Raw genomic sequence first — 15263 nt, 5'->3', positions numbered from 1 at the left:
TAACAGTGTCCGTAAAGCGGGGTTGACGATGTATAAGAGTTTGTCACTCGGGACACGGAAAAGTGTCCTTTGTCCGTATTAACGTGTTTCCGTAATAAGTGGGTTAATCTAAGAGAAAATTTATGAGCTTTTTGTCGGGATCCCAAAGTCATTTTATTGTCCTATTTTTTTCGTGATCCGCCAATGCGTTTATTAAATTTATTAAATTGGAATATTAGAAGTGTGTCTGGATACGTTCTTGTGGTTGAAATGTTTCTTTCTTTTATTTTTTTAACCAGTTTGATTTTTATTTTCATTGTCCTAATTTATTTATCATTTTCTGAAACAAAGAAGAATAAAAATCAAACCAGTTTGAAAAGTCTAGATTTCAGCTAGATTTCCAATCTAGGCTTTTTCCACTGATGAAGGGCTGAGCCCGAAACGTCTGAAACTTCATACGTATTTATGACCTTACTACTTCAATAAGTGAGAACTATGTTTAACTTTGTATCGTTCTGAGGATCGGAATCATAATCGCTAGCGTCACGCAATGGAGGAAAGATTGCGTGACGAGGCAAAAGCGGGAGTGGTTACATAGGAACATACTTTCAAAAGCGCGCCAAATTCGCTTGCCGAGGTCGATGACAAACACACGGCATGGCATGTTTGCAGAGAAAATACGGTTTTATTTTGTCCTCAACGTGGTTGTCCTCGACTCTTGTCTGATTCAACATTAATCTGTTGAAAGTGTGAGTGCTTTATTTACCTTCATCTGATTGTTTCAGTGAACCTGGAGACGAAGTGTCGGTAAGTTGTTTATGAACACTCCAAAGTCGGCTGTCGACATTTTAGCACTCGTTTACTCGTGAAACAATACCTACTTTAAAATGCATTTTAATTTACCTTGGCTCTTGTCTCCATCGCTTGTTCCATTTGCTATCGTTCGCTGATTGTTTTGAAATTTAAATTGAGAGGATTTTCTTCATCACGTATACATCGCAGTGGGAGCCTGACGCCTGTTCGTATTATAAATGCGATCGCCCCTTGGCAATTCTGTCATTGTTCAAAATTCACTTTTTAATAGTTTAGTGCTTTGTTCTTCTTTCTCGAATACAAGCAAGTTTATTCACTGTTTCTGTCACTGGATGAAACAAAGGGATTCTCGCTAAAGGTGGGAATATACTTGTTACCGTATTTTCTCGATTAAACGCCCCCGGCTTTTATTACAAACTCAGCCTGGTGTACCCGGCGTTTATTTGTGCCCGATTTTTATTAAGCACGGGTTTTTATCTATTGTTTTTGACAAACATGTATCAGGCTTCCATACTTACAGCTTATTTTACCTTAAATAAATACTTGAGGGGCCTATTTTCAACTCCATCTTAGAGACCCGGCGTTTATTTGGTACCCGGCGTTTAATCGAGAAAATACGGTAATATCCGAAGCCCGTTTCAATTAATGCTTGCTTTGATTCATAACACTTTGTATCTTTCTGGTATCTTTACATTTCGAATCTTTCGTTATTTTGAAATAATATTTTGACATAATACGAAAAGGGTGAAATAATATGAAAATCCACCGCACTTGTAGCGCCCAAATAATAACAACTTTATTGTCTTCAATAAATTTTGAGGCATCGAAAAGTGTTTGGTTATAAACAAGTTGGTATTTTCTTTTGTTTTATATTCCTTATCATATATAAGAACAAAGGAAAATACCATATTGTACCAGTGGAAAAAATTGAACCACAACATAAACATATAGTTGTAAAGGAGACTGGCACTTATTAAGGGCCTGATTACACTGATGAGCCGGGCTGGCCCAGTTAGCTGGGCTGGCTCGGTTTGCTGAGATGACTTTCAGCCCGGGTATTACATGAGCCTGGTTTGCCAAGATGACTTTCAGCCCGGTTTTAGCATGAATGATCAGAGCACGAATGATCTTAATCACCTTTTTCTGGCAATAAAAAAATTATTTGGTGGTTAATTTTTTGCACTTATGCAGCTGGATGGGTTACGTTACCTCTACATCCTATTTAGAAGGAGTAGCATTGATTTTTTCATTGGATGTTGTGCTCGGAAGAGAAATTTAATGCTGGCCCGCTTAGCCGGGCTGGCCCGGTTAACGCGATTACATGGAAAATTTTCAGCCCGGCTAGCCGAGATCCCGGCTTCGCGATACCGAGATCTCAACAAACCGGGCTGGCCCGGGTGTCCTGCAATCGCGAAGTTGATTTTTGTTGCGTTTAACAGACATGCCGAGATCTCGGCAAACCAAGCCAGCCCGGCTCATGTAATCAGGCCCTAAGACGCATCTAGTAAGAAACTGTGCCACAGGCATAAGTTTTTCCCTGTTTACGGTAACATTCCTTTAACCAGTCTAGATCCAACTTGATAATTGCTTCTTCCATTTATGGACAAACCAATCTTAGATTGCATTGAAAATCCATCTTTCTCCCAGGGGAGGGCAGGTTAGGGGTCCTAATAGTAAATATTGATAAGGGTGATACGATTATCAGCAATTTTAAAAGGAACCCATAATTTGGAATCTTGTTTTGTAGGCATTTCCCTTTCCACCCTACATACGCTCTTTCCATTGACATGTATAAGCTTCCCCCCCTCCCCCCGGCTGGCCCAAACTGGTTATGACTCCATATTTTAGGGCATAACAGTGAGCTCAGCATGGTCAGAAGAGGGGGATCTGCACGAATGTGCTCTGCTTTGCTTGCCAACTTTTTCCTCCACTACATAATGGTCAAGTAGCCTGTTCTCAGGCTGCATGTTGAAAGGTATAAGGGTGATTGTAATCTTTTAACCGACCCTTCGTGGAACTTCACCTCACCTACTTTTAAGCGATGAGGATCACCCATGCCAACTTTTTTATGTGAGTCCCCTTGCCCTGCTGATAATGGTTCCTCTATAATATGCACCAATTTCCTATACAGTTTTTTTATGTACGTAACTTTTTTTTCTGCAGAGTATCACAATAAAATGCCGGACTTACTGATGAGTACAGATTGTTTTGATATTATGGAGGAGCCAGCACATACAGCAGAAAAAAACTGGTTTCTCAAACACATGGAAAACAATCATTTTCACGATAGAAATGCTTGTTCTAGGAGTATTGTGTTTTGCAGGCTGTGGGGCTACAATCATGAACAGTCAGGTAATTAGTTTTTTATATATATACCTTTGTAACCTTCAAGAACAGCTTTTATAACAATACTTACAGCAAGTAACATTGTTTGTAACACACTGAGCAGATGTCAAGGATACATTTACACTCACTCACTCACTCACTGCCCATTGTGCCCACTGGCACGTAGGGCAGCAACAAAGGTCCTCCACTGCTGTCTGTCTTTGGCCAGCTGTTGGATGGTGTTCCAGCTTTGGTTTAAGCCCCTCAATTCTGTCTCTACTGTACGTCGCCATGTATTCTTGGGCCTGCCACGCTTGCGCTTTCCTTCGGGTGTCCAGTATAGTGCTGTCTTTGTGATGGATTCGTTTTCCTTTCGGATGACATGGCCAATCCACCTCCAGCGCCGTTGCATAATAATAGTACCCATGTCCTCCTGTTTGCACCGCAAAAGTAGATCCTTGTTGGAAATTGTTTGAGGCCAGAAGATGCGAAGTACTTTTCGCAGACTTTTGGTATGGAAGGTTGACAGCTTCTCTAGATCACTTTCTAACATTCGCCAACATTCTGACCCATACAAAAGGGTAGACAGGACACAGCTTTGATAGATCTTGAGCTTGGTATGTGTACCGAACTGTGACGACCGCCACACATTGCTAAGCATCCTGAAGGTGTTTCTGGCTTTGTTCAGCCGGCTCTGGATATCTATGCCTGCACCACCATCTTGCCTGACAATGCTGCCCAGATATTTAAACTGCTCGGTCATTGGGAGGTCTTTTCCATTCACCTTGACGGGCTGAGGGTTAGAGTTGTTTAGGGTCATGACCTCCGTTTTGGTTAGGCTGATGTTCAGTCCCACCTGGTGAGCGTATTTGCTTAAAAGGCTGGTCTTCTCTTGCATGTGGCTATGGGTATGAGAAAGCAGAGCTAAATCATCCGCAAAATCTAGATCCTCTAAGGTGGAGAAGAGGGTCCACCTGATGCCCCTGGGATGGTCTTCCGTAGTACGACGCATTACCCAATCGATAACTAAGTTGAATAGCAATGCAGACATCACGCAACCCTGTCTTACGCCTGTCTTCACCTCAAAACTGATATCACTGTTCTCTACGCTACAAGTGAAGGCTGCATAGAAGCTCTGGATAAGTTGGACAATCTTCTGGGGAACACCATAGGCTCGAAGTATGCGCCACAAGCTGTCTCTGTGTATACTGTCGAAAGCCTTTTGGAAATCTACAAAGTTTATGTACAGCTGTCTCTGCCACTCGGTGCACTGCTCGATGATGTTGCGTAGTGCGAATAGTTGATCTGTACAACCCCTACCCCTGCGGAATCCAGCCTGTTCTTGCCTGAGCTGCTGGTCTACTGCACTCGAGATTCGTTGGATGATAATCTTTGCCAGGATTTTACTTGGAGTGGACAGGAGGGTGACGCCACGCCAGTTATTGCAGTCACTAAGTGGACCTTTCTTGTGGATCTTTATGATGGTACCTTTGGTCCAGTCATCTGGCACCTTCTCCTGCTCCCACACTGCAGTAAACAGGGGCTGTAGAATCCTTGCTGAAAGTTCAGGGTCAGCTTTGAAAAGCTCTGCATTCAGTTTGTCTCGGCCAGGAGCTTTGTTGTTTTTTAAGGTTTTTATGGCTGCAATGATTTCCTGCGTGTTTGGAGGGTCTATGTTCACATCCAGGTCGGTCTCAGCCTCTTGAATGTCAGCTTCAACTGTGGGTGGGGGTCTGTTGAGGACATCCTTAAAGTGCTCTGCCCAACGAACTTCCTGATCTCTTTCGGTGGTAAGCAGCCTACCCTGTACGTCCTTGACAGGGGCCAGCTTTCTGCCCCCATACTTGCCGCATACCAGTTTTGTGATTTTGTAAACCTTTCCCTGCTGTCCTCTGTTGGCTGCATTTTCTGCCTGGCTAGCAAGCTCATCAATATATGCGCGTTTATCAGCTCTGGCCATTCTCTTAACACATCGGTCAGCCTCTCTGTACTGGGTCTTATAGCGCTCTTGCAACCTTTCTGATTTGGTGTCAAATAGTTTCTTCTTCAGTTTTCGTCTGTCCTCGATGGCTCTTAAGGTTGCTGGCTTTATCCACTTCTTTTTCTTTACAGCCTTCTTAAAACCTAAACATGCATTGCTGCTCTCTGTGAAAGTGAATGACACTTGCTTCCATATATTGTTGACCTCATCAGGTTCAGGTTCAGGTTCGGGCTCATCAGACAGATCCGCTAAGGATCTGGCACACACGATGGGACTAGTACCTGCGACAAGTCCATGGCACCAAGTCCCTTTGTGTCAACATCCTATTTTTGTCAAGAAATCTATAGTTGCAGGGACTAGTCGCATACTTATTAAGACATCATTAGTTTCTTCGTGTGTACTGTGCATGTGTGTGTGACTAGTCACAGGGACTAGTCCCTGCGACTAGTCCCCAGGGGGGGGGTACTCGGGATTTCAATTGACGGGGATGATAGAAGGATATCTTTTGGGGGGTGAAAGTTTCGATTCCAGGGGTTTTTTGGGTAGGAAAATTTGGCAAGTATTTTTTTGATTAAAGTAGGGATTTTTGGGGGGTATTTAAATGATCTTAAGATTTTTTGTAGTGCTTTGGCTGCGTAGTTCTACAAATAAAGTACAAACAAACATGTTTTGCTGTTGATTTCTTGGGGGTTAATAATTGGTTAAAAAGGATTTTTTTGGGTTTTGGTGGAAGCCCTAGGGATTTTTTTGGGTCTTGATTTTTGCCCCCATTCGATCATCCCCGTCACTTCAAATCCCAAGTACCCCCCCCCCCCTGGGGACTAGTCCCCTTGTGTGCTGACCTTAATTTAAATGATCAGAGTTATAAAAAACACAGAAGAACAAATTGCAAATATTAAAAAATTAAACACATTTAACTGCATGTATATGGCTCTAAATAACCATTTTTTGTTGAAGCTCTTGCCATAGCAGGGTGTGGGTTAGTGAGGAGCTTAAAGGGACTATGTAACGGATTTTAACAAATTTTTAAACAGCCAAAATCTATATTTGTGTCGTAGGAAACTTAAAAAACAACAACAACAACGCAGTGCTGTGTGGTGCGGTGCATTTTTTCCGGTACCCTATCTAACTAGAAACTCAGAGATTTTGAAAATGCAAATTTCCATCTGAAAATCCCCCCCCCCCCCCCCCCCTCCCACACCACCCTGTTAATAAGCCCTCCTCAATAATAAGCTGACCTAAAAGGGACATTGAAAATAATTTAAGCCCAGGTTCTCCATTCAGGAGTATACCTGGGGACCTGCAAACTGTCATGTGAAATACTAAAAAGAACTAAAATTGCACTGCTTTTGTTTTAGAATCTTCAAACGGTCGTTCATGATTCTCAAGTCGCTAATGACTAACAAGACAACAGTCCTTGGAGGTGAAGCAAGCTTTATTGTCACGTGACCAGCAACTCTGTAACATTAAGTCAGATGGTACTTCAAAAGATATGCTGTTCAAGTGAATGCTTCTGACAATTCAACCCAAGTGGAGGCCCAGGGGGGGTACTCCGGCTTGTTAATGACGGGGATGATCAAAGGATTTTTTTGGGTTTGAAATTTTCGATTCCGGGATGTTTTTGGGTTGGAAAATTTGGCAAGTATTTTTTTGGGTGATTTGATTTAGATAGGGGATTTTTTTGGGTATTAAAAACGAACTAAAGTGCCTTGGCACGGCCTTGGCGTATTAATGGTATCATGAATAAACAAAAAGAGCGTTCTTTGTGTTATGTTATTGCCCCTCCTGGCAATTTAGGGGTCATTTGGCAAGGGATTTTTTGGGGGGTTATTTTTGGTCCAGGGATTTTTTTGGGTAATGTCGGAAGACTTAAGGATTTTTTGGGGTCCTGAGTTTTGCCTCCATTCGATCATCCCCGTCATTTACAAGCCGGAGTACCCCCCCTGGGAGTGGAGGTTACAGAGATTAGGAGCATTGTGCCGGTCAAGGTTGTAAGTTTTGTGAATGGGAATGGTTCAAATGGTCACCTTTTTAAAGGGGAAGCAGTGTTTCTTGTAAAAAATGTTTCGCTTCATGATGAAGGCGAGTACATTTGTGAAGCATTTAACGCGCATGGCAAAGTGAGGTGTGGTGCGTTCTTGGTGGTTGTCGAAGGTAACTTTTCAGCTCACCATTGTTTAATGCATATGTTATGGACTGTTGACGTGACGTCATATCGTTTCCCATCCTCGGAGACCCAGGGGCAGTCAGTGGGGCGATGGAAACGCGAAAATGCGGGTAGAAAATAGCGCAAAACTGCAAGGAAAAAAATCAGCATATAAAAGTTGTATTGACTGAAAGTGCCCCTGGGGAAAGAGTCTTACCAGACCAGTTCAAAAAGCTCTCTGAATACTGCCTCCTGATTGGGCAGAAAAATCTTTTGTATTCCCTTTGTATTATTCTGCCCAATCGGCGACCAGCCTGACTACAGTCCTTTTAGTGTGTTCTCACACGAAATATGTACACAAAGCCAGTTCGCTCGCCATGTCTGTCTTGCTTGTTCGCCAAGAATTTGCTCGGGAAGGGAAAGTTTCGGCTAGTGCCCCCTCAACTTGGATGTGAAGTGTCGGGAAAATTTTGTCTTCGGGAAATATGACCGTCATTTGAGTGCTACAATTGGTGCTGCACGCATTACACGCGCGCGTAGCTAATCGGTCGATCGACGGAAAAATTTACAAAATGTAAGGTCTTGAAAGTTTGTTTGGAAATAGTTTTTGACTTCCTAAAATCTTTAGCTTAATGTAACTTAAAACACATTGTTATTTTAATACATCGATTCGCGAAAAAACCGGAAGTCGCGCGGAAGCGAGGCTAAGTGGCCCCAGCCGCGGGAAAGATAAAATATGGCGGACGAAAACATTGAGGAAGTTTAATTAACTCCTGAAGATATACCCGGGGCAGCCGTTGAAAACGAGGAAATTGGAAAACTTACTGTAAATCAGTTAAAGTTTTGGCTAAGATGTCGTAGGATTAACCAAAGTGGAAACAAACAGGCTTTATACGAAAGGTTATCGTCTTGTTTTTGTCTTAATAATTTAATACCTTAATCGCATTCGTCTTTCTCGTGTTGATAATCGTTCGGTTTCTTTTTATACAGGGTCAAAAATCTCAATTCCATGCCTGAAATTAGGCAAAAAGTCTACGACCCAGACAAGAACAAGTCATATACGAAGGCCAAAGCTGCTAAATGCAGAAAAAATGCGGAAAACACGGGATTTTTTAACGCAGATCGTTCTTCTGGTTTCATAAATTTCCCTACTGACGACTCTGCATTTAACAAGGATTTTTCGGTCCTTCCAGTGTTTGTTGTGCCCACCGATACGCTAGAATACTTGAAAGAATGTGGCAAAGCAACAAAAAAATCCACACCTGGTGAGGCTGTTGCCGAGATATCGAGCACGAAGGGGTTAAGATTATTGTCATTCGTACATGACATGCAAGTTTCGAAACCAGTTGACAATAGTGTTATTTATGTACGAGCTCTGTGTTGGGCATCGTATCGAAAAAATGTAAAATATAAAGTAAGACTTGTGGTAAACCCGAATGGAAAACCAAAAATCATAGCAGCCTTGTGTGATTCGACATGTCCAGCTGGGAAAAGTGGCTGCTGTTGCCATGTTATGGCAGTAATATGGAAGTTGGACGAAATTTCTAGGAACAAATTGCTTACAAATCAGTGTGAAGATGATCGTCCCTGCACATCAAAACCAAGAAAATGGGGTATTCCTGGAAAAAGAACCGTGATGCACGAACCTATCATGGCATCACAGATGTTCAAGCCACGACATCAAACCGACTTACCTGGTCGAAAAAGAAGGGGAGTGTTATTTACCTTTTATGACCCACGTCCAGCTAAGAGTAAAAAGCTGGATCCTGAGGCAGTTGAAAATTTTAGAGATGCTATTTTCGAAGCAAATCCGTCCGTTCCATTTGGGAAAATGACTCCAAATTCTTCGGATATTGTTCTTGTCGATTCTTTGGTTGGAAAGGTTGCAAAAGGCTCTGTTCTTCATTTGCAGATGAAGGATTTTACCACGCCCAGTCCCCAGACTACAAGTTATTTTAACACACCTAATCCCACTATTACAAGTGAGCGAAGATCGTGTCTCCAACCACTGCCAGTAATAACAAACGACAAAACACCCAGTTTCGATTCAACAGCTGATGTCAGCATCAGTGAGGGTGAGGGTGAAGCCCCTTCAGTTCTTTTAATTAATCAACCCTTGAGCTTAGATGAAATAAGGAAAAGGTGCCAAGAAATTAAACGCAACCTTTTTGTAAACGAAGAAGACATATCCAAAATCGAAAGAGAAACTAAAGGTCAATCAACCAATGACAAGTGGTTTGATTACTGATTTGGAAGAGTTACTGCATCTAAGTGTCACAGAGTAGCTTGTCCACATAAAGCAGGGACATCTCCTTCAAAGATCATAAAGGAGGTTTTAAATTACAATGAGCATGTTCAAACAAAAGCGATGAGAGAGGGAATTGAAAATGAAGATCTCATAATTAACAACTATTCAGATAAAATGCACAATGAAGGTCATGCAGGGCTTGAGGTCAACTCGTGTGGGTTTTTTGTATCTAAGACTCATGGATTCTTAGGAGCTTTACCAGATGGCCTTGTCACTGACCCAAGCAGCGAGAATCCCTCAGGACTAGCAGAGGCTAAGAACATTCAAGTTAAGGAAAATGAGAGTCTCATGGCTGCTTTAGTACGAAAGGGAATATGTACAAAGGATGGAAACATTAAAAAGAGTCATCAGTATTACTATCGAATGCAGCAACAAGAATTTGTTGTTAACAGACAATGGTGTGATTTTGTTGTAAGGGGCAGCAATGAAGAAATGTTCTGCAAACGGGTTCCATTTGATCCACCATGGTGGCATGAAAAGTTGCTTCACCTTGAGAAATTTTATGACAGATACATTTTACCAGAATTAGCCTACCCAAGATTAAAATATGGTCTTGACAGATATGACTTCAATTTTCTAGAGCAGTAAACAGGGCTATCTATCATTATAAAAGAAATGACCAAATTTGGTTTATTGGTTAAATACTTAGCTAAAACATGATGTTGTAAGCAAAATTATCTGAGAACAATGTTTTTATTGTTCATACAGTTCTTGGCATAATTAAAATATGCCTCTACAAAAATTAAATAAAGACAAGTATCTATGAGTTTAATACTTTCAAATGTTTTTTTAACTCACACAAACACCTTAAAAAGCTATTTCAGTGTAATCGCCAAATTTATACACACAACTTGTAAATACATTTCTATTTTTTTTTTCTTCCTGCTTTTTCTATAAGCAATTTACCTCATTTAAGTTAAGTAACCAATCACTGACAGCCTTGTCTAGCAAGTGAGAGCAGGTTTCTGCCAGTTTGTCAATAGGCAGCAAACAGTCCAAACTTGATTGACCACACCAGCCATGCTTAGGGGTAGGACTTGGTCAAATATATGCCATCCTTTGACTCGTTTAATGGCACGCTCAACATGTATGCGGAGGTTTGCTATTCTCATTGTTTCAAAGCATTCTTCTTTAGAAAACTGGTCTTCAACTGATTGCCTCTTGGGTGGTATGAACAACTGTGCTTGTTTTGCAGCAAGCATGTCCTGTATTTCGAACCCACGATCAGCCATAATAAGGTCATTATGTTCCAGTAAGTCTATAAAATGACTTCTCTCTACAATTTCTCTGTCTGAAATGCTGCCCCCGTAGAGGCCACTAACAAATGTCATCCACACATTTGGTGATATTCCAACCAGTCCTTTGAAAGTATTCGGTGAGACTTATATTCTGAATATAATTCACTTTGCTTCTGAAGATCCTCGGGCTTCTCACATTTAATCTCAGTACAATCAATTATACACCTAACATTTTCAAACCTTCCTTCGAAGACCTTGGGAAGGTGTTGCTTTATAACTTCTTTAGAGGGCCAAATTGGTAAACTGCCAAGCATCACAAACAAGTAATTGCTCCATGTATTTAGAATATCAGATACTGTGGATATAGCAATTTTGAACCTAAATGCCAGGTCTTGTTCAAAAAGGCCAAGCCTAACTCTAGTCAGGAAAAGCCAAAACTCATTTACAGGCTGCAATGATCGATGCCCACCAACTCCTTTACCTGGGAATGTTTTTCCAGGTGTATTGAAAAATGGAAATGAGACATTTGGGACACTTCCAGAAGCCTCCCTTGTACTTTTGTAATATGTTAAGTTTGCTGCGTTAGGTTCAATGTACTGCCAAAATGCCATAAGTGTGTTGTAGTCAGGGAACCCAGTGTAGAAATTGATATCTTCTGAACTACTGCTAAACCTCTCTAGCCCAAACTTAAAAATATATTCCTTCTCTTTTGCCTTAGAAAGTTCTTCTTTCAAATGCCCAATCTCAGTTTTCAAGCTCTCCACAAACTCGTCACGGTTTGGAGGACCAAAGCACTTCGCTAGTTTGCAATCTACAAGTGACTCCTCTAAAAGCATCGGCGAATCACGCTTTTGTACAGTTTTTTGCATTGAATGTTTTGCTTCTTCGGTCTGTGCACGATGGGTAGTTTCAGTCCGTTTTCTTAAACGTTCTTCTCTCAGGCTTACCTTTACTGGTGCCCAGTCAAATATAGAGGGAACGGATCCTTGTTTTAGGTTTCTTCTTTGGCCTGTAAGGCCAACTTTAAAGTCGGTAGGAAGAAAATGTTCGGAGCAACAAAATTTCTGATCAACATTCTTAAAGGAAGCGTCTTCTCTTCGCATGCGAAGTTCCCACTCTTTTCTAGTCTTCAGGTCTTTCGGAAAGGCATGAAAAGATAACTCAGGCCGATTATCACTCCTATTGTTGCATTTGGCCGCAGCACAGCATCTATGTCCGTATTTTTTCCTCTTCTTTTCCGAATTTTCTGAACCTACGCTCGCCGACACGGACGCCATGTTGTTTTGAGGGCCACTTAGCCTCGTTTCCGCGCAACTTCCGGTTTTTTCGCGAATCGATGTATTTATTACTATGATATTCGAAGTTATCTTTCTTATTACTATCTTTTCTTTAATGTAGATAAGGTATTACCTTTTTGTCACTTTATTTATTTATTTTTTCTTCTTCATTTTTTTCTTCACCTCCCGCCTCGAATAACTAAGCTAATTGCGGGAGGTGAAAAATATTGTAAATAATATGATTGTTTAAATAAACTTTTTCTTGTTGTTGTAGTTTCGCTTCCAGCTGCGATCGATCTTCTATTATCTCACCTATAAAAAACTTAGAAATCGCTGCTGCACGCTTTGCACGCGTAGCTAGACGGCCGCTTGACACATCTGCCAGGCTTGTTCGTAAAAAAAAACCTCTTGTTTGGAAAAGTTTCGCGTTAAGCTGCCCTTGATCTTCGCAGAAAAAAGTCTGAAAACATCCATTACAGCAGTGCAACTACCATATCGCACACAAACTTTTAAAACTCGCAAACGGCATGCAAGTGTTACGATACCTGCGATCGACCACAATCTGAAGAATCCGCCGTTTCTCTGCGTGCATGGCCGTCAAACTTTGGACGTTTTCAACCAGGGCAGGCACTAGCCGAAACTTTTCCTTCCCGAGCAAATTCTTGGCAAACAAGCAAGACAGGTATGACGAGCGAACTGGCTTTGTGTACATGTTTCGTGTGAGAACACACCAAAAGGACTGTAGTCAGGCTGGTCGCCGATTGGGCAGAATAATACAAAGGGAATACAAAAGATTTTTCTGCCCAATCAGGAGGCAGTATTCAGAGAGCTTTTTGAACTGGTCTGGTAAGACTCTTTCCCCAGGGGCACTTTCAGTCAATACAACTTTTATATGCTGATTTTTTTCCTTGCAGTTTTGCGCTATTTTCTACCCGCATTTTCGCGTTTCCATCGCCCCACTGACTGCCCCTGGGTCTCCGAGGATGTATCGTTTCCATGCTTTCATCCACTTTTCATTTTACTCGAAACAAAAAGGACAGGACATCGATATACAAAACGGAAACCTCTCGTTGTGTACATGTTTCTTCCACCGTGAGCTAAACGTTAATTATCCATGCCGAAACTTGAATTCTATGGTCATTTGCATACAGCGTAGTCTTAAAAAAGTTGTCTGTGATTAACTTTTGGCATCTCTTTTGGTTTACTGACTGCTTGGCCTTGATCAATCAAAAACTAAGTGCGTCTATGGCAGAAAACTCAAATAAATAAGTTTGGAACCACAGAAGGGTCCAATACAAATAGTTCTCAAAGATGAATTGAAACTCTGAAATGTCTCAACTGTATGGCACGCTTCCCTTTAAAAATAGTAATATAAAAAGATTATACTTACTAAAAGATGGAACCAAATCGTTTCGGGCTTGAGCCGCTTAACACTTCTTTAGTGTCCATTCTGTTCTTACCAATACTTGCTGCCATCAAACATCGCATTTTTGTTGCTTTTCCAAAGGTCCCACCCCGTCAGCTCACGAAATAGAATCTAGGTATGCCGCTCTGTTTGGAAAGGCGCAAGAGTTACCCCTGGCTGTTCTTGTAGCTATACCTGTGGCCTTTCTGATCGTTTTGACGGCCGTGTTTATCAGGGCACTAGAGAAGGCCAAACAAAAACATGGGCTAGTCAAGAAAACAGACATGAATGGAGATGCTGTTTTGATGAGCAAGACCTGCAGTGCCAAGGAATCATCCACCAATCAGGTAACTAAACTTGTAATTTAATATGTTGAATAACACATTTCATGGAAAGAAAACGTTTGTGACCCACTGGTCAAACTTCTATTATCCGGATTCATTCGCGAAAATAGAAGAGTCGACAGAGTATGTTAAAGTGAACATGAAACGGGGTATGAGCAGAAGCCCGATAATCGAAAGATCCGAAAAACAGAGGTTCGGATTACTGAGTTAGAGCGATGTTCCAGTAACCCTAATCAGTAATTCAGTTGGTGTTCGATGAGTTTATAATTGGCTCAAATCAAAACGACTTAAAAAAACGTTGTCCACACTTCTAATCAGTTAAAAAAAAACAAGAAACGAAAAAAAAATTCCTGAACGGCCAAAGTTAAGTTTCTCGCACTGGTTATCAATTGCCTATTTGTACTTCTGATTTGCTTTATAATATTACACGTGTTGACGCTAACAGTGATCTCCTTTGTCAGTAATGTTAATAAAAAAAGCCAGGCCTTCTCCTCGGCCTCAGCCGGAATAGGCGACTTATACAGCTTATCCTCGAAAGCAGCGCGCGCCGTCATAAAAAGACATGGTTATCTGCTTCGACTGCTTAGTAACGGTTGCTTACGTGGTACTTAAGTAAAAGTCGAAGTGTTTTATTCGTCTTTAAACCATGATTATTCTGGATGACGAAAACTTCATTCAATATTTGCTGATTATAGTACAGTTCGAACTGAAGGATAAATCTATAACACTAACCACACTGGACTGAATCAAAATTGAAGGTAACTAGGGACATGAAAATAAGTTTGATGACAATTCTTTTTACGTATTTCCAGAAAGTGGAAAAAGAAATTGTCAGTACCGAGCCACGGCGAGTTTCAAATTACACAAAACGTAACGGAGTACAAACTGGTCAGCAGATTACCCAATTATCCAAACAAGTCACGTGCGCGGAGGCGAGATGTTCTTCCGAGCGACTCCCGTCCTCTCAAGCAAGTGACGTAAGCAGTAAACGATGCAGTGCGGCGCTTGAACTCGAGTGGGAAGGGATAGAACTTGTCATGGAGGATGGATTTGAAATGATCAAATTGTGTAAAGAAGAAGAAGTGTAGAAACGAGAGAAGAGACTGGCGAGAGAAAATGAGTAGAAGTCGATGGAGCACTGGAAAGTTTTGTATTTGCGGCTACGATCTCATCTTAATGAGCGCTCGGCAGTATGCGGTCGAGATATATGTTGTTTGGTTAATTCGGAACGAAACTCTCTGAGACAGTCCCTTTTGAGACAGTCACCCAAACACAATTCCATCAAGAAATTAAAGTGCAAATTTAATTCAAACTTCTTCTTTTAAGTACAGCTGTCAATGATTTTAAAAACTTTTTTATACCTTGATCAGTTTTATACTAAAATGAATTAAGCAGGCTAAGCTATGGCATCAAAGTTTAACCACACCTTCAAACCTGTAACAGTAAA

At 41.2% G+C, this 15263-nt stretch overlaps 2 protein-coding genes and 1 long non-coding RNA gene across 3 annotated transcripts; all 3 read left to right on the top strand.

Moving 5' to 3' along the window:
• Positions 1 to 628: 628 nt before the first annotated feature.
• LOC144643367 (uncharacterized) lies at positions 629 to 6859 on the top strand. The gene is made up of 3 exons (XR_013568899.1): positions 629 to 786; positions 2956 to 3144; positions 6457 to 6859. It is a non-coding gene; the product is annotated as an uncharacterized LOC144643367 (long non-coding RNA).
• A 96-nt stretch (positions 6860 to 6955) lies between these two features.
• On the top strand, positions 6956 to 15053 carry LOC144642184 (uncharacterized). The gene is made up of 4 exons (XM_078501168.1): positions 6956 to 6983; positions 7028 to 7252; positions 13575 to 13819; positions 14629 to 15053. Exons 1-4 carry the CDS (start codon positions 6956 to 6958, stop codon positions 14902 to 14904), a joined length of 774 nt encoding a protein of 257 aa, XP_078357294.1. The 3' UTR covers positions 14905 to 15053.
• Positions 7328 to 9710, top strand: LOC144643327 (uncharacterized). Its single transcript, XM_078502538.1, has 2 exons — positions 7328 to 8144; positions 8235 to 9710. The coding sequence occupies exon 2, from the start codon at positions 8254 to 8256 to the stop codon at positions 9490 to 9492; it is 1239 nt and encodes a 412-aa protein (XP_078358664.1). The 5' UTR covers positions 7328 to 8144; positions 8235 to 8253; the 3' UTR covers positions 9493 to 9710.
• Positions 15054 to 15263: the final 210 nt, after the last annotated feature.

Source organism: Oculina patagonica, chromosome 2 (assembly GCF_052425735.1).
Source record: "Oculina patagonica isolate OP01 chromosome 2, crgOcupat, whole genome shotgun sequence".
Classification (NCBI taxonomy): Eukaryota; Metazoa; Cnidaria; class Anthozoa; order Scleractinia; family Oculinidae; genus Oculina; species Oculina patagonica.
This window is presented reverse-complemented; position numbering and strand designations above follow the sequence as displayed.